The 26294-nt window shown below is 46.9% G+C and overlaps 1 protein-coding gene across 1 annotated transcript in view; it reads right to left on the bottom strand.

The window, feature by feature from the left end:
• The window catches only part of UBE3B (ubiquitin protein ligase E3B), a 164943-nt gene that overhangs the window by 25764 nt on the left and 112885 nt on the right, over window positions 1-26294 (bottom strand). Inside the window, exons 18-21 of the mRNA XM_075320039.1 lie at window positions 20320-20439; window positions 18278-18454; window positions 18090-18200; window positions 17878-18015 (exon numbers count right to left, since the gene is read on the bottom strand). Of these exons, the coding sequence (XP_075176154.1) occupies window positions 17878-18015; window positions 18090-18200; window positions 18278-18454; window positions 20320-20439 (546 nt within the window). The remainder of the gene's footprint in view (window positions 1-17877; window positions 18016-18089; window positions 18201-18277; window positions 18455-20319; window positions 20440-26294) is intronic.

The raw sequence follows: 26294 nt of genomic DNA, 5'->3' as shown, positions 1-26294 counted from the left end.
ACACTGGCAACTACACACAACATCTATACATATAACAAAAATCATACATTAACTACACAATAAATTCTAGAATACCCGATGCGTTAGAATCGGGCCACCTTCTAGTTGATTTAATAATCAGACAGTAGGAGATGTGATAAACGAATAGAGAAGTACTGCAGACATCTCTAGTACCAGTGATTTAGTGTAGAGTCATAGACAATTATATTTAAAGTGCATTGGCACTACATAATAACTAGAATACTATAATATTGCAGACTAACCTGTCTGTATTTTTAAACACAATTTTATTTTTAAAGGGAATCTGTCACCAGGTTTTTACTCCTCCATCTAAGAGCAGCATAATGTATAGACAGACACCCTGATTCCAGCGATGTGTCACTTACTGAGTTTTATCTACTACAAATCTACCAGTTCTCTGGATGTAGAGCTGTGTATTTTCCCACCCACACCATGGATTGGCAGCTTTCTGACCATAAACAGTGTACACAGAAAACTGATAAGTCAGTGGTGGGGGCAGGGTTATACAGAGCTCATGAATATGGATGACTACCTGGCAGCAGGCAAAGTAGTTCTCTAATGATAATCTCCTGCTGATAAAACAGTGATTTTATAAAAGCTACAATAAGCAGTCCAGTAAGTGAGACATCGCTGGAATCAGCGTTTTTAAAATTTGGTAAAAAAAAATAGGTGACAGATTGCTTTAAGCGGCTATGTTGAATAGAAGTAAAGTTTTATTTACATGGTGACATAGCATAACAACTGCATAACAACTGCAACAGTCACATATACTGTGTTTTAGTCATCTTCTGAAAATTTGGACATATATTTGGGACCATGCATGCAGTTTTGAGATGCGGGCACCAATAATTACCAATTTAGAAGCCAAAGCTGTTGAATTTTCTCTTTTCCGTAAGTAATACAGGGTGATTCAAATAGGATAGTGCAAACCTGATAGCCTCAGTATTCATGACAGAGAGAATATAATATATATAGAATTATTTTTTCTTTATTTTAGGGTGGAGAGAAAACAGTAGGGTAGGAAGGGGGAGGAAAGATGGGAGGGAAGGAGTGCAGGTCGTGGTAAGCTTATACACACTATGAGAAAGTAAAGAAATGTCTATGAGCATACATGGTACAAACTGTTTTGATATGCGTCATGATCAGTATCAAAAGGAAATAGATCACGTCAACTCAGTTTTATTGAATTTTGATATATAGATCCAAGAAGTTTTTCATTTTTAAAAATTAATAAGACTTGTCAATGCAGAATATCAGGCGTTTTATACCATCTGGAAAAGATCTTGTAATTAAGTTCCTGAAATCTGATTGAAGTTTTTTTTGTTTTTTTTAACTTTCAGGCTCCATATCTCATCATCCACTAGATCTTTGTTTGAATGTGGGACTATAGTTTATAGACAATCATCTTGGCTATCTCAAAGAAATTGACTTGCAACTTTTAAGCATAGGATTAACCCCTTCATGACCAATGACGTCCCTATACGTCATTGGTCATGTGTGGTCCGCATTAGTCCCCGCACATATCTGCTGATCTGATCAACAGACATGTGTGACTGATAGGCATGGGTGGATCTCTTAAATCGCCTGTCAAGCTCTGACAGCATGATCTAAAGCGCTACGGCGAGGATCGCGCTGTTCCCCACTGGTATCAGTGGCCTGTAATGCGATTACAGGGCGCTAATGGGTTGACATGGCAGTCTGGGGTCAGGTGATGACCCCTGTTGCTGCCATGACGTGTTTCCTGTGAATGTCGAAAGAGCACCCGCACTCACAGTAACACAGCATTTCTCATGATCTTAGCGATGCTGAAGCGGTGACGCCAATGTTTCCAGTCACTTCTAAGTTGAATATAAAATCGTGAACCAAGGCAGACTTTTCATCCATCTTCTTTGTTTGTTTTGTTTGGTGCTTTTATCCAGTCTTAGTTCAATCTTCTGTATTTTTTTGGATTATTTGGTGTAGTTATGGATCACTTTCATATTTCATCAAAAATTAAATGTTGAGGAACTCTTCTGTTGCTGTCCAGTACTGGATTTGTAGAAGAGAAAGGTCCAATTTATTGAGGACAAATGGCAGGTCATCAGCAATTTGGATGATAAGGGTTTTGCTGTCAAAAGGTATGGCTAGAATGTAACACGGAGCGGGGTGGTAGTTGTGGGCGAAGTAATAGTCTGTCGCACCCCGAAAGGCTACATGAAAATGGAGATTCTGGCTGGGTGTGTGGTGTTGCACTCCGGAGGCGATATGCCTTTGCAGGCAGCATATTGCCGATGCTTTTGGCCGGTCAGGTACACAGTTCTTTAACCCTCACCCCTGGGCAATTCTAATTTTTCATTTTTTCCTCCCCTTCGTCCGAGAGCCATAACTTTATTATATTTCCATCAATGTTGCCATATGAGAGCTTATTGTTTATGGAACCACTTGTACTTTTAAATGAAACCATTAGTTTTACTATATTGTGTACTGGAAAATGGGGAAAAAAAAGTTCCAAATGTGGAGAAATTATGAAAAAAGTGTAACTGCATGATTTTTTTTTGGGGGGTTTATTTACCATGTTCACTATATGATAAAACTGATATGTCAGTATAATACCTCATGTCGGTACAAGTTTGTCGATACCAAACAGGTATACTTTTACTTTTATCTAAGGGGTGAAACAAAATTCAGACTTTTTCCAAATAAAGAATAGCGCTTTTGTCGCCATTTTCCAAGACCTATAGCATTCTCATTTTTCAGGATCTGGGATTCAGTGATGGCTTATTATTTGCGTCTTGAGCTGATATTTTTAACTATACAATTTTTGTGCAGATGGAATGTTTTGATCACCTGTTATTGCATTTGAAAGAAATGTTGCGGCGACCAAAACACATAATTTTAGCGTTTGGAATTTTTTTTATTGTAATGCTGTGTACCAATCAGATTAACGGATTTTATATTTTGATAGGTCGGGCATTTCTGAACGCGGTGATACCAAATATGTGTGTATTTTTTATTTTTTAACTGATTTATTTTCAATGGGGCAGAAGGTGAGTGATTTTAAATTTTAGGGCTTTGCATGTTTGCATTTTTAAATTTTTTATATTTTTAAAAACTTTTGTTTTTATTGACTTTACTAGTCCCCCTAGGGGACTTTATGCCTGCACTATCTGATCACCTGTGTAATTTTGCTGATCAGAGCAGCATCGCTCTGATCAGCAGAAATGCTCATCTCCTGTGAGTGCTGGCGCTCTGTTGGCTCTCACAAGAAATGAGTCATGGCAGCATCAGGAGTCATCAGCTGACCCCGCACTACCATGACAACACATTGGCGTCCTGTAATTGCATCACGGGGATACCGATGGTGGCGGGAACGGCGCACTCCCTGCTGCGGCCATTTAAATCGCACTGTCAGTATCTCCAACCCACCTGCGTCTGTTAGCCACACATCTGCTGATCAGATCAGCAGACCTGTGCGGGGGTTACTGCGGGTTCACCACCGGAGCTCGCATTACTGGAGGGAAGTGACCAAGTTCGTAAAGGGGTTAAAGGATGGCGGACACAAATCTTCGTGTACGTTTCAGTGTCACAGAGGATCATTAAGCACACAATCTTCATTTCAGTTGTTCCAACATCCATAAGTCTTTTTCTTCCTAACACTACTCAGCCTAGTACTACATCACAATGGGAGATAAGGTATGCACACCAGTGACTATGTAAGGGGAATACATTGAATAGCAGAAACTGCTGTGTGAATACTGACATGAAAAATTCAATAGCTATATGTAAGAATGAAATGTGAAAAATGGAACCTGCATTACTGCCATGAATATATGAATAAAGAGAAATTTAGCTACTGAATTGATCAATGCAATAGAGCCCCAACACTACGCCAAAGTATTTCTCTACGTTGGGGTCCCTAGCTTGTGTGTGTCCTCTCATGCAGTTAAAAAACTTACCGTGTATGGGAAGCTGAGACCCAGGCTATACATACGATGTGGATTGGCAATAGGTGTGTGTGGGGAGGGTTCCCAAACGAAAAACAACTAACAAATATAAGAAATAACGTTTGGAACTCCATTCTATGTCTGAACTGGGTGCAAAAACCTAAAAAAATCACTATGGGGAGATAAGGTATGCACACCAGTGACTATGTAAGGGGAATACATTGAATAGCAGAAACTGCTGTGTGAATACTGACATGAAAAATTCAATAGCTATATGTAAGAATGAAATGTGAAAAATGGAACCTGCATTACTGCCATGAATATATGAATAAAGAGAAATTTAGCTACTGAATTGATCAATGCAATAGAGCCCCAACACTACGCCAAAGTATTTCTCTACGTTGGGGTCCCTAGCTTGTGTGTGTTCAGACATAGAATGGAGTTCCAAACGTTATTTCTTAGTTGTTTTTCGTTTGGGAACCCTCCCCACACACACCTGTTGCCGATCCACATCGTATATATAGCCTGGGTCTCAGCTTCCCATACACGGTAAGTTTTTTAACTGCATGAGAGGACACACACAAGCTAGGGACCCCAACGTAGAGAAATACTTTGGCGTAGTGTTGGGGCTCTATTGCATTGATCAATTCAGTAGCTAAATTTCTCTTTATTCATATATTCATGGCAGTAATGCAGGTTCCATTTTTCACATTTCATTCTTACATATAGCTATTGAATTTTTCATGTCAGTATTCACACAGCAGTTTCTGCTATTCAATATATTCCCCTTACATAGTCACTGGTGTGCATACCTTATCTCCCCATAGTGATTTTTTTAGGTTTTTGCACCCAGTTCAGACATAGAATGGAGTTCCAAACGTTATTTCTTATTTATTATTTAGTACTACATCACAGTCCTTGGAAGTCATTCTCCTCCACAAGCAGTTACATGTATTCTCCTTCTTAGCGGGATGTTGCAAATATTGCTGGACTGAGCTAGAAGCTATTGAAGATTCCTAGGGGACACCCACTAAAGTCACTCACTTCGTTCCTTGTCCTGCGCTGTCTTGCACCAGGACATGTCTCTCTCGGTCACCGATGCCTTTAGTCAGTGCAGTAACTAAGCTCCACTGGATCACTCTGAGCTACGGTGACCTCCTTCTCAGTTCTTCCCTCTTTTTATCGGTCTCGCTATCCTAAGCAATGGTCTCCCTCTCTTTAGACACTCATGTAATGTGGCTCTTTTGCTCCGCAGACCTGAGGTCTGTCTCTGTCACAGGCTGGGCTCTAGCTGATGTTCCCACAAAAAACATTTTTCTCTCTCAGCACTAGCTCCTTCCCCCATAGGCGATTCCCAACTGTCTGTTGCCGAGTAGATTCAATCTTTCACCTAAATACCTACATCCCTTATAATACCTTATTAAGCATCCTAAATTATATCCAACGTGATATGCAATCCTATACCTTACATTACTTTCCTATGTAACATTACTTTAAATCTTATCTCATATTATATATATATATATATATATATATATATATATATATATATATATATATATATATATATATATATATATATATATATATATCTCTAAGAAGTCAAAATATGCATGTTTTTCTCACTATCTGAAATGAAATCAGAATAAACCTTTCCCGTTTTAGGTCAATTAGGATTACCAAAATTATTTATATTTGCCAAATGCCAAAATATTGAGAGAGAGAGAGAGAGAGAGAGAGAGAGAGAGAGAGAGAGAGAGAGAGAGAGAGAGAATGTTTTAAGGCATTTTTATTACTTTCTGCGAAGTCAAAAGTTTACGTACACTAAGTACTATGCCTTTAAACAATATGGGACAGCCCATATGATGATGTCATGTCTTTGGAAGCTTCTGATAGGTTTATTGGCAACATCTGAGTTAATTAGAGACACACGTGTGGATGTATTGTAATGCAGACCTGAAAACACACAGTTTTTTTGTGTAGCATCATGTGAAAGTCAAAAGAAATCAGCCAAGATCTCAGGAAGAGAATTGTGGACTTGCACAAGTCTGGTTCATCCTTGAGTGCAATTTCCAGATACCTGCAGGTGTCTTGTTTATCTGTACAAACAATTATACGCAAGTACAAAGAAGATGGGAATGTCCAGCCATCATACCACTCAGGAAGGAGACGGGTTATGTGTATTAGAGATGAATGTGCTTTAGTCAGACATGTGTATATCAACCCAAGAACAAAAGCAAAAGACCTTGTGAAGATCCTAGCAGAGGCTGGGAACATTGTCATTGTCCACATTGAAACAACTACTGTATCAACAGGGGCTAAAAGGCCGCTCTGCCAAGAAGAAGCCATTACTCCATAAGAAACATAAGAAAGCCAGATTAATGTTTGCATATGCACACAGGAACAAAGACCTTCACTTCTGGAGACATGTCCTGTGGGCTGACAAAACTAAAATTGAACTGTTTAGCCATAATGACCATTGTTACGTTTGGAGGATAAAGGGAACAGCTTTGAAGCCTAAGAACACATCCGAACTTTGAAACACGGGGGTGGCAGCATCATGTTGTGGGGTTGTTATGCTGCAAGCAGGACTAATTAATTTCACAATATAGATTGCATCATGAGGAAAGAAGATTATGAAGCAATACTTAAGTAACATCTCAAGACATAAGCAAGGAACTTAAAGTTTGGGCTGAAATGGGTCTTCCAAATGGACAATGACACATACTGCCAAACTGGTTACAAAGTGGCTTAAGGATAACAAAGTCAATGTTTTGGAATGGCCATCAAAAAGCCCTGATCACAATCCTACTGAAAATTTATGGGCAAAGTTGAAAAGGCAGGTGCGTGTAAGGCGACCTATAAACATGGCTCAGTTACACCAGTTCTGTCAGGAGTAATGGGCTCAAATTCCTACCAACTATTGTGAGAAGCTTGTGGAAGGATATTCAAAACGTTTAACCAAAGTCATACAGTTTAAAGGCCAATGCTACCAAATACTAATGAGATGTATGTAAATTTTTGACTTTGCAGAAAGTAATATGCCTTAAAACATTCTCTCTCATTATTCTGGGATTTGACAAATAAAAATAATTTTGGTAATCCTAATTGACCTTAGACGAGAAAGGTTTATTCTGATTTCATGACAGATAGTGAAAAAAAAAGAGAATTTTGTTTACTTACCGTAAATTCTTTTTCTTATAGTTCAGACATGGGAGACCCAGGCCATGGGTGTATAGCTTCTGCCTCCGGAGGACACACAAAGTACTAAACTAAAAAGTGTAGCTCCTCCCTCCTAGCATATACACCCCCTGGATGACCAAATCTAGCCAGTTTAGTGCAAAAGCTGAAGGAGGACATCCACCCACAAGTAGAGACAGAGCAAAACCCGGAACAACCGGAACCTCTGACTACAACAACAGCCGGTGAAAACACACGGAACAAGAAAACTGCCAACAGGCAACAGGGAGGGTGCTGGGTCTCCCATGTCGGAACTATAAGAAAAAGAATTTACTCTAAGTAAACAAAATTCTCTTTTTCTTCATCGTTCCTTATGGGAGACCCAGACCATGGGACGTTCCAAAGCAGTCCATGGGTGGGAATAAACAGAAAACTGAGAAGTAGGCGAAACCTAACTTCACAAGTGGGCGACAGCCGTCTGAAGGATGCGCCTGCCCAAGCTCGCATCTGCCGAAGCATGAGCATGCACTTGGTAGTGCTTCGAAAAGGTATGCAGACTGGACCAAGTGACAGCCTGACAGACCTGCTGAGCCGTAGCCTGGTGCCTGAAAGCCCAAGAGGCTCCGACAGCTCTGGTCGAGTGTGCCTTGATCCCCGGCGGGGAAGGCACTTGAGAACACTGGTAGGCATTGGAAATGGCCAACCTAATCCAGCGAGCCAGGGTCGGCTTAGAAGCCGAGAGGCCCTTACGCTGACCAGTGGTCAGCACAAAGAGAGAGGTGCACCGCCTAAGAGCAGCGGTGCGAGACACATAGATCCGGAGCGCCCGCACCAGATCCAGAGTATGGAACGCTTTTTCAAAGCGATGAACAGGAGCCGGACAAAAGGAAGGCAGGGAAATATCCTGGTTAAGGTGGAAAGGAGATACCACCTTCGGAAGAAAGTCCGGAGACGGACGAAGAACCACCTTATCTTGGTGAAAAACCAAAAAAGGTGACTCAGAGGAGAGCGCAGCCAAATCAGAGACTCTCCTGAGGGAAGTTATGGCCACTAGAAAGACCACTTTCTGTGAAAGAAGAGACAAAGAAACCTCCCTAAGTGGCTCAAAAGGGGGTTTCTGCAAGGCCGTGAGGACCAGATTAAGGTCCCAGGGATCCAGAGGTCGCCGGTAAGGCGGAATGATGTGAGATGCGCCCTGCATGAAGGTGCGCACCTGAACCAGCCGGGCGATACGCCGCTGGAACAACACTGACAGGGCCGAGACCTGTCCCTTGAGGGAATTGAGGGATAGTCCTAGCCGCAGACCAGACTGTAGGAAGGACAGAAGGGTCGGCAGGGCAAAAGGCCAATTGGCGTGGCCGAAAGAACGACACCAGGACAGGAAAATTCTCCAAGTCCTGTGGTAAATTTTTGCCGAGGAAGACTTCCGAGCCTGAGTCATAGTGGAGATGACTTCGGGAGGAATGCCGGAAGCCGTCAGGATCCAGGACTCAAGAGCCACGCCGTCAATCTGAGAGCCGCAGAATTCTGGCGGAAAAACGGACCTTGTGAGAGAAGGTCTGGACGGTCCGGGAGATGCCACAGCACCTCTACGGACAGACGGAGCAGGTCTAGGTACCAAGCTCGCCTGGGCCAGTCTGGAGCAATGAGTATGACCCGACGGCCCTCCATTCTGATCTTGCGCAGGACTCTGGGCAAGAGAACTAGAGGGGGAAACACGTAAGACAGACGGAACTGGGACCAATCCTGAACCAGCGCGTCCGCTGCAAAGGCCTGAGGATCGTGGGAGCGAGCCACGTAAACCGGGACCTTGTTGTTGTGCCGGGATGCCATTAGATCCACTTCCGGAGTTCCACACTTGCGGCAGATCGACCGGAACACTGCTGGATGCAGAGCCCACTCGCCGTTGTCCACGGTTTGACGGCTGAGATAATCTGCCTCCCAGTTTTCTACGCCTGGGATGTGGACTGCGGATATGGTGGACTTGGAGTCCTCCGTCCACTGAAGGATGCGTTGAACCTCCAACATTGCCAGGCGGCTGCGAGTCCCGCCCTGGTGATTGATGTAGGCAACTGCTGTCGCGTTGTCTGACTGGACTCGAATGTGCTTGCCCGCCAACAGGTGGTGAAAGGCTAAGAGAGCTAGAAGCACAGCTCTGATTTCCAGCACATTGATCGAGAGGGCTGATTCGGACGGAGTCCAAGTGCCCTGTGCTCGGTGGTGGAGAAATACTGCTCCCCAGCCGGTTAGACTGGCATCCGTGGTGAGGATCACCCAGGACGGGGCCAGAAAGGAGAGTCCCTGAGACAGAGAGAGGGGCCGAAGCCACCACTGAAGAGAGCTCCTGGTCTGTGGCGACAGAGCCACCAACCTGTGCAAGGAAGAAGGCCGCTTGTCCCAACAGCGGAGAATGTCCAGCTGCAGAGGACGCAGATGGAACTGTGCAAAGGGAACCGCTTCCATTGACGCCACCATCTGACCCAGCACCTGCATGAGGTGCCTGATGGAATGACGGCGGGGCCTCAACAGAGAGCGCACCGCCAGATGGAGGGACTGCTGTTTGACTAAGGGCAGCTTGACAAGTGCCGGCAGAGTCTCGAATTGCATCCCCAGGTACGTGAGTTCTTGGGTCGGGGTCAAAGTGGACTTGGGCAGATTGACAAGCCACCCGAATTGGACAAGAGTGGCGAGAGTGAGCGAGACACTCCGCTGACAGTCTGCGCTGGATGAAGCCTTGACAAGAAGGTCGTCCAGGTAAGGAGTCACTGCCAACCCCTGGAGGTGCAGAACCGCAACCACTGCTGCCATGACCTTGGTAAATACTCGAGGGGCCGTGGCTAACCCGAAGGGGAGAGCCACGAATTGGAAATGTTCCTCTCCGACTGCAAAACGTAGCCAACGCTGGTGTGAAACTGCAATTGGCACATGCAGATAGGCATCTCTGATGTCGATGGATGCCAGGAAATCTCCTTGGGTCATTGAGGCAATGACTGATCGCAGAGACTCCATGCGAAAGTGCCGCACCTGAACATGCTTGTTGAGAAGCTTGAGATCCAGGATGGGCCGGAAGGAACCGTCCTTTTTGGGGACCAGGAAGAGATTTGAGTAAAAACCTCTGAACCGTTCCCTGGCGGGAAGCGGTACAATCACTCCGCTGGCCTGCAAGGATGCCACGGCCTGAGAGAAGGCGGCGGCCTTGGAGCAGGGGGGAGTTGACAGAAAAAATCTGTTTGGCGGGCTGGAAGAGAATTCTATCCTGTAGCCGTGGGAGATGATATCCCGCACCCACTGATCGGAGACGTGTTGAAACCACACGTCGCCAAAGTGGGAGAGCCTGCCACCGACCAAGGACGTTGCTGGCTCGGCCAGATAGTCAAGAGGAGGCTGCCTTGGTGGCAGCAGCTCCTGCGGACTTTTGTGGACGCGGCTTCTTGCGCCAGGAGGGCTTCTGGTCCTTGGCTGAGTTAGTGGACGAGGCCGAGGGCTTAGCGGACGACCAGTTGGAGGAACGAAAGGAACGAAACCTCGACTGGTTCCTGCCCAGGACAGGTTTCCTGGTTTTAGTCTGCGGCAAGGAAGTACTCTTCCCGCCAGTAGCCTCCTTAATTATTTCATCCAGTTGTTCACCGAACAGCCTGGACCCAGCAAATGGGAGCCCAGCAAGGTACTTCTTTGAGGAAGCATCTGCCCTCCACTGTCGAAGCCACAAGATCCTGCGGATAGTGAGGGAATTAGCGGAGGCCACCGCAGTGCGGTGAGAGGCCTCCAGCATGGCAGACATGGCGTAGGCTGAAAAGGCTGAAGCCTGGGAAGTTAAGGCAACCAATTCAGGCATAGAGTCCCTAGTGAGGGAATGCATCTCCTCTACGGAAGCAGAGATGGCTTTGAGAGCCCACACTGCTGCAATGGATGGGGAGAACGAGGCCCCTGCCGCCTCATAGACAGACTTGGCCAGGAGGTCAACCTGGCGGTCAGTGGGATCCTTAAGTGAGGTGCCATCAGCCACAGATACAACTGTCCGGGCTGAGAGTCTAGACACCGGAGGGTCTACCTTTGGTGAGTGAGCCCACTCCTTGACCACCTCTGGTGGAAAAGGATAACGGTCGTCAGAACCACGCTTTGGAAAGCGTTTGTCAGGACAGGCTCTGGGCTTGGACACGGTGGCTTGAAAACTGGAGTGGTTAAAGAACACAATCCTTGTTCTCTTAGGCAAGGTAAACTGGTGCTTTTCTGCCAGAGAGGGTTGCTCCTCTGATGCTGGCGGATTGAGGTCCAGTACAGAATTAATGGACGCAATCAAGTCACTCACATCTGCGTCACCCTCGGTCAGATCAATGGGGCACATGGAGGTAGCGTCCGAGCCCCCAGTAAAGACATCCTCCTCGTCCTGCGGGTCGACTCGTGAATCGGAGTCGCGGGACGAGGAAGGAGAGGGGTCCCTGCGTCTCCTCTTAGGAGGACGGGGTCTGGGAGCAGATGAAGAATCCTCTGTGAGCTCTGCAGAGCGAGCCGAAGCAGCAGAGGCACCCTGAGAAGGGGGCTGATGCATGGTCAGCAGAGTCCGGGACAGCTGTCCCATGGAGTCGGCGAAGGACTGGGAGATAGATTTAGAAAACACTTCAACCCAAGCCGGGGGTTCAGCCACCGGGGCCGGAGCAGCCGGAGGGACCACTGGGGAGACTCCAGGCTGAGGCACCACCATGTTAGAGCAGGCATCACAATGAGGGTATGTGCTCGGTTCAGGCAGTACGAGCTTACATGCAGTGCATATTGAGTACAGCCTTGCAGCCTTGCTCCTAGTGTGAGACATGCTGCTGAGGTGGAGGTTCTGCAGTAAGAACACACTCCTTCAGAATGACCCCCAGAGAGTGTATAATAAAGTCCACAACCAGAGGTTGTGGCTTACCAGACCGTTTTATGTGCCCTCCGGATTCCACAGCTCGGACCCCCAGACAGATTGCAGAGATGCAGCAGCCAGCGCCGATCAGTGTGAGAACGCTGATAAAATGGCGCTGGAGTGAGGAGGGGGGGCGGGACATAGCCCAAGAGCGGGAACCGGAGGGCCAAGGGGATATCCAGGGGAGGGAAACATCTCCTCAGAGAGGAGTGTCCTCCCCTCTGCTGAACGGCCGGGGGGCGGCGCCGCTCTGTCCCTTTGCATGACTGACATGCAGGGGCAGTGAAAACGAAACTAGGCCGCAGCCGAAGCCGGGGCCTAAATTTTAGAACGCGGCCGGCGCTCAGGCACCTTCGGCGCGGTTCTCTGGTGAAAACCGGAGAACCGGCCGGAAATGTCACAAATAGTACAAAACACACTCTCCCCAACATTAAAGTACAAGGGACCCCCCTGACAATAACGTCTCAATACTTAGCTTGTGAGACACAGGGCCAGGTCCCTGAGGGGTGAGTGCTCCGTCCGGAAGGGTCCTGAAAGGGCTGCGGATGGAGACCGGTCTCCTGCAAAGCAGTGAGAACCGTGCTGGCTCCTACTTCAAGCCAGAGCCCGAGGGATGGCGAAGGAGCGCGGCATGTAAGGCTCCAGCCTTGAAATCAACCTTAACAACACCGCCGACACAGTGGGGTGAGAAGGGACATGCCGGGAGTCCAGGTTTGGACCCGCTTTTCTTCAAACTCTTTAAAATGAAAATCAGATGAGAATGCATGAATGTGGATGTGTGCCTCCTGAACACAAAGCATTGAACTGGCTAGATTTGGTCATCCAGGGGGTGTATATGCTAGGAGGGAGGAGCTACACTTTTTAGTGTAGTACTTTGTGTGTCCTCCGGAGGCAGAAGCTATACACCCATGGTCTGGGTCTCCCATAAGGAACGATGAAGAAATATGCATATGTGTCTTTTTAGACATTGTATGTAAACGTCTGGTTTTAACTGTATATAACTATATTTTTGGTGCCTTCATGAATAGGAATTCAACCACCATCTTAAAAGAACATCCATCTGTAGTTTATATTCTCTCTCTTAAGGTTCATGTTAAGGGTTGAAGTTGTGTCCTGAGGTCTTGGGTTAATTTCGGAAAATCTTGATAGCGTTGTATTTCTTTTTCCTCATATTCTATTTTTTTTTTTTGCATGTCTCGCCATTTAGCAAAATTTCCTCTTTCGTTCTGAAGCTTTGTAGGCAGCATAGAATATTTCTCGGTTTGTATGCGTTTACAATCTTTTGTCTAGATGCTCTGTGGGCTCTTTGTAGACAATGTCGTTGTTTCTTCTTTTCCTAATAAGTCAATAAACAGTTGTATAAGGATTGTATATCTTTATCTTGGAATGTTTCAGAGAGTCCCCTGAAACAAAGAAAAATAATTTTTATTCGATCAATATTTCTGTTACTCTCTCGGAGTGGGTAATGATTTGGTCGCATGTATCTTCCACTGTATGAAGACTTGTTTGACATCATTTTTAAGGTCGGCGATTTCTTCTTTCACTGTTTGTATTAACTCTTTGGAAAGGTATTTTTATGCAGCCAGTTGTAGCTAAAGCTATAATATATTCTTTTAAGTTTCTCACTTCTTGAACTGATTCGTCGTCATCATTGCTATCTGATCACTGAGTGAGAGAAGCATTACTTGGTTTATGCATGTGTGGTGTATTTCTTAATTTATTATTTTGAGTAGGTTCCAGAGAAAGTTGTTTTCTGAACTTTTCATTTTCAAGGTGTTTTTTAGGAGGTTTTGTAGGCTTGCTTGGTTCTTTAGGTTGTAGTTTGAAAGATTTACCCATAATGTATTCTGGTCTTAATGAAATTTTACTGGGAGGATAGTTTAATGAATTTAATCATTTAAATTATAATGATCGTGTTGCTGCCTGAATTATTTTCTGATAGAACAAGATTTGCTGTTATCTGATGTAAAGGCCGCGTCACGGTACGATCTATCGTGCGATCGCACGAGCGATCATACCCGCCCCCGTCGTTTGCGCGTCACGGGCAATTAGTTGCCCGTGGCGCACAAAGTCATTAACCCCCTATCACACGTACTTACCTCCCAGACGATGTCGCTGTGGGCGTTGAACATCCTCTTCCTGAAGGGGGAGGGACATTCGGGGTCACAGCAACGTCACACAGCGGCCGGCCAATAGAAGCGGAGGGGCAGAGATAAGCGGGACGTAACATCCCGCCCACCTCCTTCCTTCCGCATTGCCGGCGGGACGCAGATAAACTGTGTTCGTCATTCCCGGGGTGTCACACGTAGCGATGTATGCTGCCCCGGGTACGATGTACAACCGGCGCGCAGAAGGAGGACCGACATTTTGAAAATGAACGACGTGCCAACGAGCAACGATAAGGTGAGTATTTTTGCTTGTTGTTGCTGTCACATGCTACGACATCTCTAACGATGCCGGATGTGCGTCACAAATTCCGTGACCCCGCCGACATATCGTTAGATATATCGTAGCGTGTGACAGGGCCTTTAGTCCCTGCAGTTGTTTTGGAAAGAGTCATGTGTTACTTTGAGATGAGTAGACAGAATATTAGCATTTATGATTGCTTATCACAATTTATTCAGAAGATGCCAGCAACGTCTTGTTTATTAGAGAAAAGGATAAGGTGAATAGTTCTGATTGTAATACCCATAAACAGTCATCAGAAGCCGGCAACACATTGTTAATATCGGGGAGTTATTAGCTTGAAGAAAAAAATAGGTAGAAATTTCAAGTTCTAATACAGTATTGGATTTTCCTTTATCGTTTCCTTTTATTTCTTTCCTTCTCTCGCTATTGTTTAATTGCTATTTATTTTTTCTTTTCACTTTCTTTCTCCTCTCCTTCTTTTACATTTTTCTTCCCTTTCTCGTCTTCTCTTTCTATTTTTCCTTACATTTCTCACTTATCTTCTCCCTTTTTTCTCCTCCTGTCCCCTCTGTATTTCTTCTTCCATCTCAGTTTTCACTCAGGGTAGTACTAGGGAGAGCGTGGTGCTTGGCAGCTCACAGGAGCAAGTGTCACCCGGAGGGGTTTTCCTACCTGATGAGATGTTGCGAGGTGGCCTTTCAAGATTCCCAGCCTCTCGGCCGTGCTTTGGCTGCTTAGGAGAGACTGTTCTGTACCCACCAACTCAATTCGCCCAGCGGGTGGGAGAGGAACCCACCGCACGCAGCCTCCCACTGTGCAAAAGTCCCTCTTTCTACCCAGGGGCACCATGTCAGCAAGTGGTGCAGGAGGGGAAGATGGCACCCACAGCTCCCCAGCAGATCTCTCCGGTGTCCTCTGCAGCAGTGAGCCCTTCTAAGACCGGTCTCAGGCACAGGACCGCTGGTGCCCACAACAGCTCCCCAAGGTGGCTTAAAGAGTCTCAAGAGAAAATGAGATCTAATCTTTAAAATACAAGACAGTTGGAGGAGCTCTGAGCAGCGGGATTTTACCCCCGGAGCATACAGGCCACACCCCCAACATCACATGGTTGATTAGCATGCACATCATTGAATATGGACTCCACTGTTTCAGTGATACCTTTTCTCAGGTTGATTCACCGATATTGCCACAATCGCTATATCTAACACCCTGCAACTTCTTTCTGTCGGGCTACATCAAGGATTCAGTGTACAGTCATGGCTGAAAGTGGTGGCACCCTTGCAACTGTTCCAGAAAATGAAGTTTTTCTCCAACAAAATTATTGCAATTAGACATGTTTTGTCATTCACATGCTCATTTCCTTTGTGTGTATTGGAAGAAGCAAAAATATAAAAGCAAATTAGAGACAATTTCACAAAACTACAAAAATGGGCTGGACAAAATTGCTGGCATCTTTCCAAAATTATGGGTTAACAGCTTTGTTTCAAGCATGTGATGCTCGGTCACACTCACCTGGCAAGTAACAGATGTGGGCAATATGAAAATCATACCTGAAACTAGATAAAAAGGGGAGAAGTTGGCTCAATCATTGCATTCTGTGTCTGTGTGTGCCACTCTAAGCATGGAGAACAGAAATAGAAGAGAACTGAAAACCAAAATTGTTGAAAATTATCAACAACCTCAAGGTTACAAGTCCATCTCCAGAGATCTTGATGTTCCTTTGTCCACAGTGCGCAACATAAAAGTTAGGACAAATCACAACTTACTCAGCTTCAGACGCTCCCTAAAAACGCATCTTTTTAGGGTGGCCTATCACGCTCCCTAGCCGAACTAAATTTATAGTCCCTCCGCGCCTTCTCAGAACATAACCCCATGTCAAACTCCATGGCATTTAAATGCATCTCAAGGTTCAGGCCAACTGGTCCAGGCAGCCATTATCTATCCCCCATTTCCTTGAGATGGCTGGACTGCCATTGTATATAAGCACTTGTACCTTGTCCCCCCACCCCCTCAATTGCATTGTAGACTGTAAGCTCTCACGAGCAGGGTTGTCTTTTTTCCTTACTCCAATTATTGTATTTTCTATAACTGTTATTTGTTTGTATATGAACCTCCTGAATTGCAAAGCGCTGCGGAATATGTTGACGCTATAGAAATAAAGATTTTTTTATTATTATTATTACATAATCAAGAGGTTTACAACCAATGGCACAGTAGCTAATCTCCCTGGATGTGGACGGCAGAGAAAACATATGAAAGGATGCAATGCAGGATAGTCTGGATGGTGTATAAGCAGCCTCAATCAAGTTCCAAAGAAATTCAAGCTGTCCTGCAGTCTCTGCATAAATCAGTGTCAGAGTGAAACGCTATGGCAGGAGACCCAGGAGGACCCCATTACTTACATAGAGACATAAAAAAACTAGACTGCAGTTTGCCAATTTTGTGTAAAATTATGTCCACTTTGCTTTTTTGTCAGTTTTTTTTGTGTTGTTTCAAGCTACACAAAGGAAACAAACATCTGTAGTTGCAATATTTTATTACTTCACTTTCCGGAACAATTTCAAGGCTGCCTACACTTTCAGCCATGGCTATATCTGTCCCACCCACCACAGGATCTGCACGACTTGAGACAATGCATCATTGAAACAGTGGAGTCCATATCAAAGGATATGCTGGTGGCGTCTGGACACATCTGGACTACTTTCTCGACATCTGCCAGGTCACCAATGGAATCACTATGAACATAGAATTCGGACAGATACCGTGTCTTTTCATGTTAATAAATTTGTGTTATGTTCTCTTTGTTACAAATACCGAGGGTATAATTTTGCACCTTCCTTTTTGAATCACAATGTAATATGTGTGTACAAAAATAGGTATCACTATTAGTTACCAATGTTAGAGCCAGTTGGTTAGCCTGGATTTACAAAGATCTGTAGCCAAATTGGTCAAAAAAACCTGTATTTTTCCGCTTCACTTTTTTTGTCTTCTTTGAGTACCACAAAGAGGGATAAAAAAAATTTTTACTCACCTTTCTTAGGCCTTCACATGTCCTCCCACTGCCTCCACTGCAGCTCCGCGCTTTTCCAACATGTACGCCGCCATGTAATCGCATGTGACCTAAGCACCGTGAGAACCAATGACTGGCGCTGAGGCCCAGGGAGATACAGCAGCATAAGGACAGGTGAAAGCCGAGGAGAGGTGTGTATAATGTATGTTACTATCATTTAGCCCCTTTCCTCTCCATATATTATACTTTGAGGTCTTAAGAACATAATAAGCATCTATTAGAATTGTATATGTGCAGCGAATCTACCCTGAGATGCCATCAGAACTTTTACAACATAATTCAAAGGCAGAATGTGCATTTACTGTATTTTACAACACGTTTGTCTCATGTTTGTCATTACAAAACTATTCCCTAAAAACTATTCACATAGCACTGACCTTAATGGATGTAAGATTCTTGTAGAACTCAGGATCCAAAGAAGGAAGCTCATCAACAGAGCTGTAGAAAATGCTGTGATGGTGTCCTAATAACTGGCTAAGAAAAAATGAAGCAAAGGGAACATCCACCACAATACCCTAAAAGAGAGACATCTTGTTAAAAATCTTACTTTTATTTCCATTATATGCAGAAATTCAAGGCCATGCCTTACCTCATATACTGCCTTTCCAAGCATCTTCCCTACGAATTCAAACAGCTGGAGGTAGTTCTCGTGGATGTAAGATGTAGGTGATGGGTATAACCGATCTCCAGTGCTCGTAGTCTGCAGAAATCAAGAAAAGCAGGTTACATAGGAGTACTTAAGTAAGGAAAAATGATTGGTTATGGTCTACAAAGTACCTTAAAGAGATTTAGTGCAGGATCAAAGACTTTTTTTATGATTTCCTCTAAGAATTCCTTAAAAACACCATCCTGGTCTATTCCAGCCTCATCTACTCCTAAATCATTAACAAATTTGACTCTAATGACTCCTTTCATAGCATTCTGGGAGAGCTGCCGTAGCTGATCATAGCCGTCCTGTGAAGCAAACACAATACAGAAAGAAAACATTTCACTGGTATTCAGATCATGAAACATTGTGCAATTTATCACTGCACATCATCTGTAACAGGCAATGCTGAATATGAGCAGGTATATTTTTCACATATAAGATGAGCTTCACACATCAACGTCTGGAGTCCCATTTTTATGGGAACTCCTGAGGAAAACAGATCTAATCCATGATATACACAAATGGTGCCAGTAAAACCCCATTTGTTTGCTTAATTGCTGGACACAGGAAATTATGGGTGTACACTGCTGCCTCCTAGAGGCTGACACTAAGAATACCTAAAAGCATTGGCTCCTACTCACCAGGCTACACCAGCCTACTAGTAATCAAACTAGTCAGTTTAGCATAGTGTCACTAGGAGATCCAGACCAGTTGCTGCCAAATAGGATGTACTTCTTATTTTTTTTCTCTAAAAGAGGTCATCTAATCTTCTTCTCTTGTCTCCGCAAATTGGGTAACAAAGGTTTAAGGGTCACTCTGTTTTCCCGACCAGAGGATAGACAGCACAGTCTACAAGGGGTCACTATGTATCCTCTATTGTCCGGGATGGCATGACCTTTTCTTCCTCAAACGATGTTGGCATTATATTTTTGCAATGGTGCAGATAGTCCTTGCTAAATCTCCTGCCTGCCTCGCACCCCAGAGCCAGGAGTGTACATGGAGCAAAGACCAAGCCGAGATTAAGAGGAAGATTATACCTGGAGATGGATCATGGAATGCAGCAATCCAATCTTCAGGACAGGCAAGTGGATCTTCTCCCTGCATCCTGCTGCATTGCCCTGGCTAACGTCCCCTTCCAGCAACTTCCTAATGTCTTCTTCATTAGTTCTTTTCTTCATCTCTTACTTTACTTCTCCATTTTGAAGCTTCGTACAGACTCCACCTCTCTCCCAGGCCCCACCCCTGTGGAGATTTGGCTGGGGTTTGGACTCAAATTTAGTCCTGGGCTTCAGTTGCCTCTAAGTTGAGGAGGCAGGCCATGCCTCTTCCTCCTTAGCCAATCAGATTCTCATGCGGGAGATTCTCCCACCCCCTCTTCCTTCCCAGACAGCACCACTTTCCATATCCTGCAGAATTCCATGGACACCTCCAACAGCCTCTGCAGGGTTTCTGTGGGATTTTTTGGCTCCTGTTACTGGAACCTCTCCTCTAGTGCTCTTCTACCCTACAGTACAAGTCACTAGGACTAGTAGACTGCCAGCAAGACTCACCTACATCGTCTGTTGAGGATGAGCCCACTTTCTTTGCTTAGTTATAATTCTTAGTGTCTGCCTCCTAGCGGCAGCAGTATGCACCCATGGTCTCTTGTGTCCCCCAATGAATGCTACTGTACATTACTATGGGGTACCATTTACTTTCAATTAGGGTGATGGTCAATGTAATGCAACTGCAAACATAGCCCATCACAAATCATGTAGAAAAAGTTGGACAAAGGTATGACTCAGGCACAAGGTCTTAGGTGAAAGCTATTCGGTGACATGCTGCTTACACTCAGTAACACTAGGATTAAAGATGTGTGATGTCGGTGTTGCAAAGGTTGCTTATAATTTTTGCTAGAAATGGAAACAATGATGTCACATATTGGTAATTCTTCAGGTAATACGTAACTATCTTTCAGCAGTATACGTATACCTACTTTACTTAATTTGGTCAACAAGTACCATCGCTAAACTATAAGCAATTTTTGAATTTAGGAGGCCTTTGCACCAAGGGTAAAGACAGCATGAGACAGAGTTTCCATAACTTAACTCCTTAAGAATAATCATTAATAACCATTATCCATTAATAATAACCATTAACCATTTAGGAAAAAGTTTTTCATATATAGTACCTCGAGCATTCGTGATCTCCGTATAGTGATGTGTGTTACATGAGGTGAGGCGGTGGTTGTCTCCACCAGACCTAGCTTCTCCTTTTCCTTGGTAACTATATTTCGGAACAGAAGAACTCTCTGCAAGGCAGAAAGGACAGAATAAGGTTAAAAACAAATGCAAAGAAGGGAATTTTGTTTACTTACCGTAAATTCCTTTTCTTCTAGCTCCAATTGGGAGACCCAGACAATTGGGTGTATAGGCTATGCCTCCGGAGGCCGCACAAAGTATTACACTAAAAGTGTAAAGCCCCTCCCCTTCTGCCTATACACCCCCCGTGCTCCCACGGGCTCCTCAGTTTTGGTGCAAAAGCAAGAAGGAGGAAAAAAATTATAAACTGGTTTAAAGTAAATTCAATCCGAAGGAACATCAGAGAACTGAAACCATTCAACATGAACAACATGTGTACACAAAAAAACAGGGGCGGGTGCTGGGTCTCCCAATTGGAGCTAGAAGAAAAGGAATTTACGGTAAGTAAACAAAATTCCCTTCTTCTTTGTCGCTCCATTGGGAGACCCAGACAATTGGGACGTCCAAAAGCAGTCCCTGGGTGGGTAAAATAATACCTCGTAATAGAGCCGAAAACGGCCCCTTCCTACAGGTGGGCAACCGCCGCCTGAAGGACTCGTCTACCTAGGCTGGCATCCGCCGAAGCATAGGTATGCACCTGATAGTGTTTCGTGAAAGTGTGCAGGCTCGACCAGGTAGCCTCCTGACACACCTGCTGAGCCGTAGCCTGGTGCCTCAAAGCCCAGGACGCGCCCACGGCTCTGGTAGAATGGGCCTTCAGCCCTGAGGGAACCGGAAGCCCAGCAGAACGGTAAGCTTCAAGAATTGGCTCCTTGATCCACCGAGCCAGGGTTGATTTGGAAGCCTGTGACCCTTTACGCTGGCCAGCGACAAGGACAAAGAGTGCATCCGAGCGGCGCAGGGGCGCCGTACGAGAAATGTAGAGTCTGAGTGCTCTCACCAGATCTAACAAGTGCAAATCCTTTTCACATTGGTGAACTGGATGAGGACAAAAAGAAGGTAAGGAGATATCCTGATTGAGATGAAAGGGGGATACCACCTTAGGGAGAAATTCCGGAACCGGACGCAGAACCACCTTGTCCTGGTGAAACACCAGGAAAGGGGCTTTGCACGACAACGCTGCTAGCTCAGACACTCTCCGAAGAGAAGTGACTGCTACTAGGAAAACCACTTTCTGCGAAAGGCGTGAGAGAGAAATATCCCTCATTGGCTCGAATGGTGGTTTCTGAAGAACCATCAGCACCCTGTTCAGATCCCAGGGTTCTAACGGCCGCTTGTAAGGAGGAACGATGTGACAAACCCCCTGCAGGAACGTGTGTACCTGTGGAAGTCTGGCTAGGCGCTTCTGGAAAAACATAGAGAGCGCTGAGACTTGTCCCTTAAGGGAGCCGAGCGACAAACCCTTTTCCAGTCCAGATTGAAGGAAGGACAGAAAAGTGGGCAAGGCAAAAGGCCAGGGAGAAAAACCCTGAGCAGAGCACCACGACAGGAAAATTTTCCACGTCCTGTGGTAGATCTTGGCGGACGTTGGTTTCCTAGCCTGTCTCATAGTGGCAATGACCTCTTGAGATAATCCTGAAGACGCTAGGATCCAGGACTCAATGGCCACACAGTCAGGTTGAGGGCCGCAGAATTCAGATGGAAAAACGGCCCTTGAGACAGCAAGTCTGGTCGGTCTGGTAGTGCCCACGGTTGGCCGACCGTGAGATGCCACAGATCCGGGTACCACGACCTCCTCGGCCAGTCTGGAGCGACGAGGATGACGCGGCGGCAGTCGGCCCTGATCTTGCGTAACACTCTGGGCAACAGCGCCAGCGGAGGAAACACATAAGGGAGCTGAAACTGCGACCAATCCTGAACTAAGGCGTCTGCCGCCATAGCTCTGGGATCTTGAGACCGTGCCATGAACGTCGGTACCTTGTTGTTGTGCCGGGACGCCATGAGGTCGACGTCCGGCACCCCCCAGCGGCAACAGATCTCCTGAAACACGTCCGGGTGAAGGGACCATTCCCCTGCGTCCATGCCCTGGCGACTGAGATAATCTGCTTCCCAGTTTTCCACGCCTGGGATGTGAACTGCAGAGATGGTGGAGGCCGTGGCTTCCACCCACATCAAAATTCGCCGGACTTCCTGGAAGGCTTGCCGACTGCGTGTGCCGCCTTGGTGGTTGATGTATGCCACCGCTGTGGAATTGTCCGACTGAATTCGGATCTGCTTGCCTTCCAGCCACTGCTGGAACGCTTTCAGGGCAAGATACACTGCCCATATTTCCAGAACATTGATCTGAAGTGAGGACTCTTGCTGGGTCCACGTACCCTGAGCCCTGAGGTGGAGAAAAACCGCTCCCCACCCTGACAAACTCGCGTCCGTCGTGACCACCTCCCATGATGGGGGTAGGAAGGATTTCCCCTTCGATAATGAAGTGGGAAGAAGCCACCACCGAAGGGAAGCTTTGGTCGCCTGAGAGAGGGAGACGTTCCTGTCGAGGGACGTCGGCTTCCTGTCCCATTTGCGTAGGATGTCCCATTGAAGAGGACGCAGGTGGAACTGCGCGAAAGGGACTGCCTCCATTGCTGCCACCATCTTCCCCAGGAAGTGCATGAGGCGCCTCAAGGGGTGTGCCTGACCTTGAAGGAGAGATTGCACCCCTTTCTGTAGTGAACGCTGCTTGATCAGCGGAAGCTTCACTATCGCTGAGAGGGTATGAAACTCCATGCCAAGATATGTCAGCGATTGGGCCGGTGTCAGACTTGACTTTGGAAAGTTGATGATCCACCCGAAACTCTGGAGAGTCTCCAGAGTAGCGTCGAGGCTGTGTTGGCATGCCTCTTGAGAGGGTGCCTTGATCAGCAGATCGTCCAAGTAAGGGATCACCGAGTGACCCTGAGAGTGGAGGACCGCTACTACAGTAGCCATAACCTTGGTGAAAACCCGTGGGGCTGTTGCCAGGCCGAACGGCAGTGCCACGAACTGCAGGTGTTCGTCTCCTATGGCGAAGCGCAAGAAGCGCTGGTGCTCTGGAGCAATCGGTACGTGGAGATAAGCATCTTTGATATCGATCGATGCAAGGAAATCTCCTTGGGACATTGAGGCGATGACGGAGCGGAGGGATTCCATCCGGAACCGCCTGGTCTTTACGTGTTTGTTGAGCAGTTTCAGGTCCAGGACCGGACGGAAAGACCCGTCCTTCTTTGGGACCACAAACAGGTTGGAGTAAAAACCGTGACCCTGTTGCTGAAGAGGAACAGGGACCACCACTCCTTCTGCCTTCAGAGTGCCCAGCGCCTGCAGAAGAGCCTCGGCTCGCTCGGGAGGCGGGGATGACCTGAAGAATCGAGTCGGGGGACGAGAGGTGAACTCTATCTTGTAACCGTGAGACAGAATGTCTCTCACCCAACGGTCTTTTACCCGTGGCAGCCAGGTGTCGCAAAAGCGGGAGAGCCTGCCACCGACCGAGGATGCGGATTGAGGAGGCCGAAAGTCATGAGGAAGCCGCTTTGGTAGCGGCACCTCCGGTGGTCTTTTTAGGACGTGACTTAGACCGCCATGAATCAGAGTTCCTTTGATCTTTCTGAGGCCTTTTGGACGAGGAGAATTGGGACCTGCCCGCGCCCCGAAAGGACCGAAACCTCGACTGCCCCCTCCTCTGTTGGGGTATGTTCGGTTTGGGCTGGGGTAAGGATGTATCCTTTCCCTTGGATTGTTTGATGATTTCATCCAAACGCTCTCCAAACAATCGGTCGCCAGAAATTGGCAAACTGGTTAAGCGCTTTTTGGAAGCAGAATCTGCCTTCCATTCCCGTAGCCACAAGGCCCTGCGGAGTACCACCGAATTGGCGGATGCAACCGCCGTACGGCTCGCAGAGTCCAGGACAGCATTAATAGCGTAAGACGCAAATGCCGACGTCTGAGAGGTTATGGACGCCACCTGCGGCGCGGACGTGCGTGTGGCTGCGTCAATTTGCGCTTGACCTGCTGAGATAGCTTGTAGCGCCCATACGGCTGCGAATGCTGGGACAAAAGAAGCGCCGATAGCTTCATAGATGGATTTCAACCAGAGCTCCATCTGCCTGTCAGTGGCATCTTTGAGTGAAGCCCCATCTTCCACTGCAAGTATGGATCTAGCCGCCAGTCTGGAGATTGGAGGATCCACCTTGGGACACTGAGTCCAACCTTTGACCACGTCAGGGGGAAAGGGATAACGTGTATCCTTAAGGCGCTTAGAAAAACGCTTATCTGGACAAGCATGGTGATTCTGGACTGCCTCTCTGAAATCAGAGTGGTCCAGAAACATACTCGGTGTACGCTTGGGAAACCTGAAACGGAATTTCTCCTGCTGAGAAGCTGACTCCTCCACCGGAGGAGCTGAGGGAGAAATATCCAACATTTGATTGATGGACGCAATAAGATCGTTCACTATGGCGTCCCCGTCAGGAGTATCAAGATTGAGAGCGGCCTCAGGATCAGAATCCTGATCAGCTGTCTCCGCTTCATCAACCAGAGATTCCCCCCGCTGAGACCCTGAACAATATGATGTCGAGGGAATTTCCCAGCGAGCTCGCTTAGTCGGTCTGGGGCTGGGGTCTGTGTCAGAGCCCTCAGCCTGAGATCTATGAGACACCCCGGGGGGACATTGTTGGTCCAACTGAGGGGGGCCAGGGAGCAATGATTCAACAGTGTCCCTGTGCTGAGATACCGGTCTGGACTGCAAAGCTTCTAGTATCTTAGCCATAGTCTCAGAGAGTTTATCCGTAAAGACTGCAAACTCCGTCCCCGTCACCTGGACAGTGTCAGCAGGTGGTTCCCCCTGGGCCCCCCTTAGCAGAGGCTCCGGCTGAGTAAGTGCCGCAGGGGCCGAGCAGTGCACACAATGAGGGTCAGTGGAACCTGCCGGTAGCGGTGTCGTACATGCGGCGCAGGCAGCATAGTAAGCCTGTGTTTTGGCACCCCTGCCTTTTGTGGGCGCCATGCTATTGTTTTCCCTGAGCAACACAATAGGGTATATAGCCAGAAATCAACTGTGCACCATACAGTGTAAAGTATATACCATAAACATATAATTTATAATTACACTTCTGCACAATGGGGCTAGCACCACAGGTGCTGCTTACCACCCGCTTAAGCGGTTGTGAGGCCACCAGAATCCCTGCCTGGGTCTCCCAGAATTTGTCCCCCTCTGCAGCGTCCGAGGAGCTGACAGGAATGGCTGCCGGCGTCCTGAGGAGAAGAGGGAGCCGTGGGCGTGACCCAGAAAGTGCGGGAACTGGTGCCCCACTGTGCACAGTGAGGGGGGTGGAGTATGCAAAGCATGCTCCAGCCCTCATTGCTGCTCGTCCTGTACAGCGTCCCGCCCTTCCCCTGCCTGTCAGGGCTGGGGGCGGGAGGAAAAGAGACTAGGCCGCAAAAGCCGGGGACTCGAGTAATAAGCGCGGCCGCCGTATAAGCGCGGCCGGCGCGGAAGTCCCCGGCGCACTACAAGTCCCAGCCGCGCCGCAGTGTTAACCATGACAGCGGCGGTCAGCGCGGTAGCCCCCATACACAAACACACTCAGCGACGCTGCAGTGTGTAATGGCACATTTAACCCGGTCAGCGCCGCGGTCCCCGGTGCACTAGCACACCCAGCAATGCTGGAGTGTTGCTGTGCGCGGTCCCCACTGGGACACAGAGTACCTCCAAGTAGCAGGGCCATGTCCCTGAACGATACTCGGCTCCTATCCAGCAGAGTCCTCGGGAGCTGTGGATGGAGCACGGCCTCAGTGCCTGGAGACCGATTAGGATCCCACTTCACCCAGAGCCCCAAGGGGAATGGGGAAGGAAAACAGCATGTGGGCTCCAGCCTCCGTACCCGCAATGGATACCTCAACCTTACCAACACCGCCGACAAGAGTGGGGTGAGAAGGGAGC

The sequence above is a fragment of the Anomaloglossus baeobatrachus genome, chromosome 1 (genome assembly GCF_048569485.1).
Source record: "Anomaloglossus baeobatrachus isolate aAnoBae1 chromosome 1, aAnoBae1.hap1, whole genome shotgun sequence".
In the NCBI taxonomy this organism is placed as follows: Eukaryota; Metazoa; Chordata; class Amphibia; order Anura; family Aromobatidae; genus Anomaloglossus; species Anomaloglossus baeobatrachus.
Note: the sequence above shows the minus strand (reverse complement) of the source record. Positions and strands in the feature narration are given on the sequence as shown.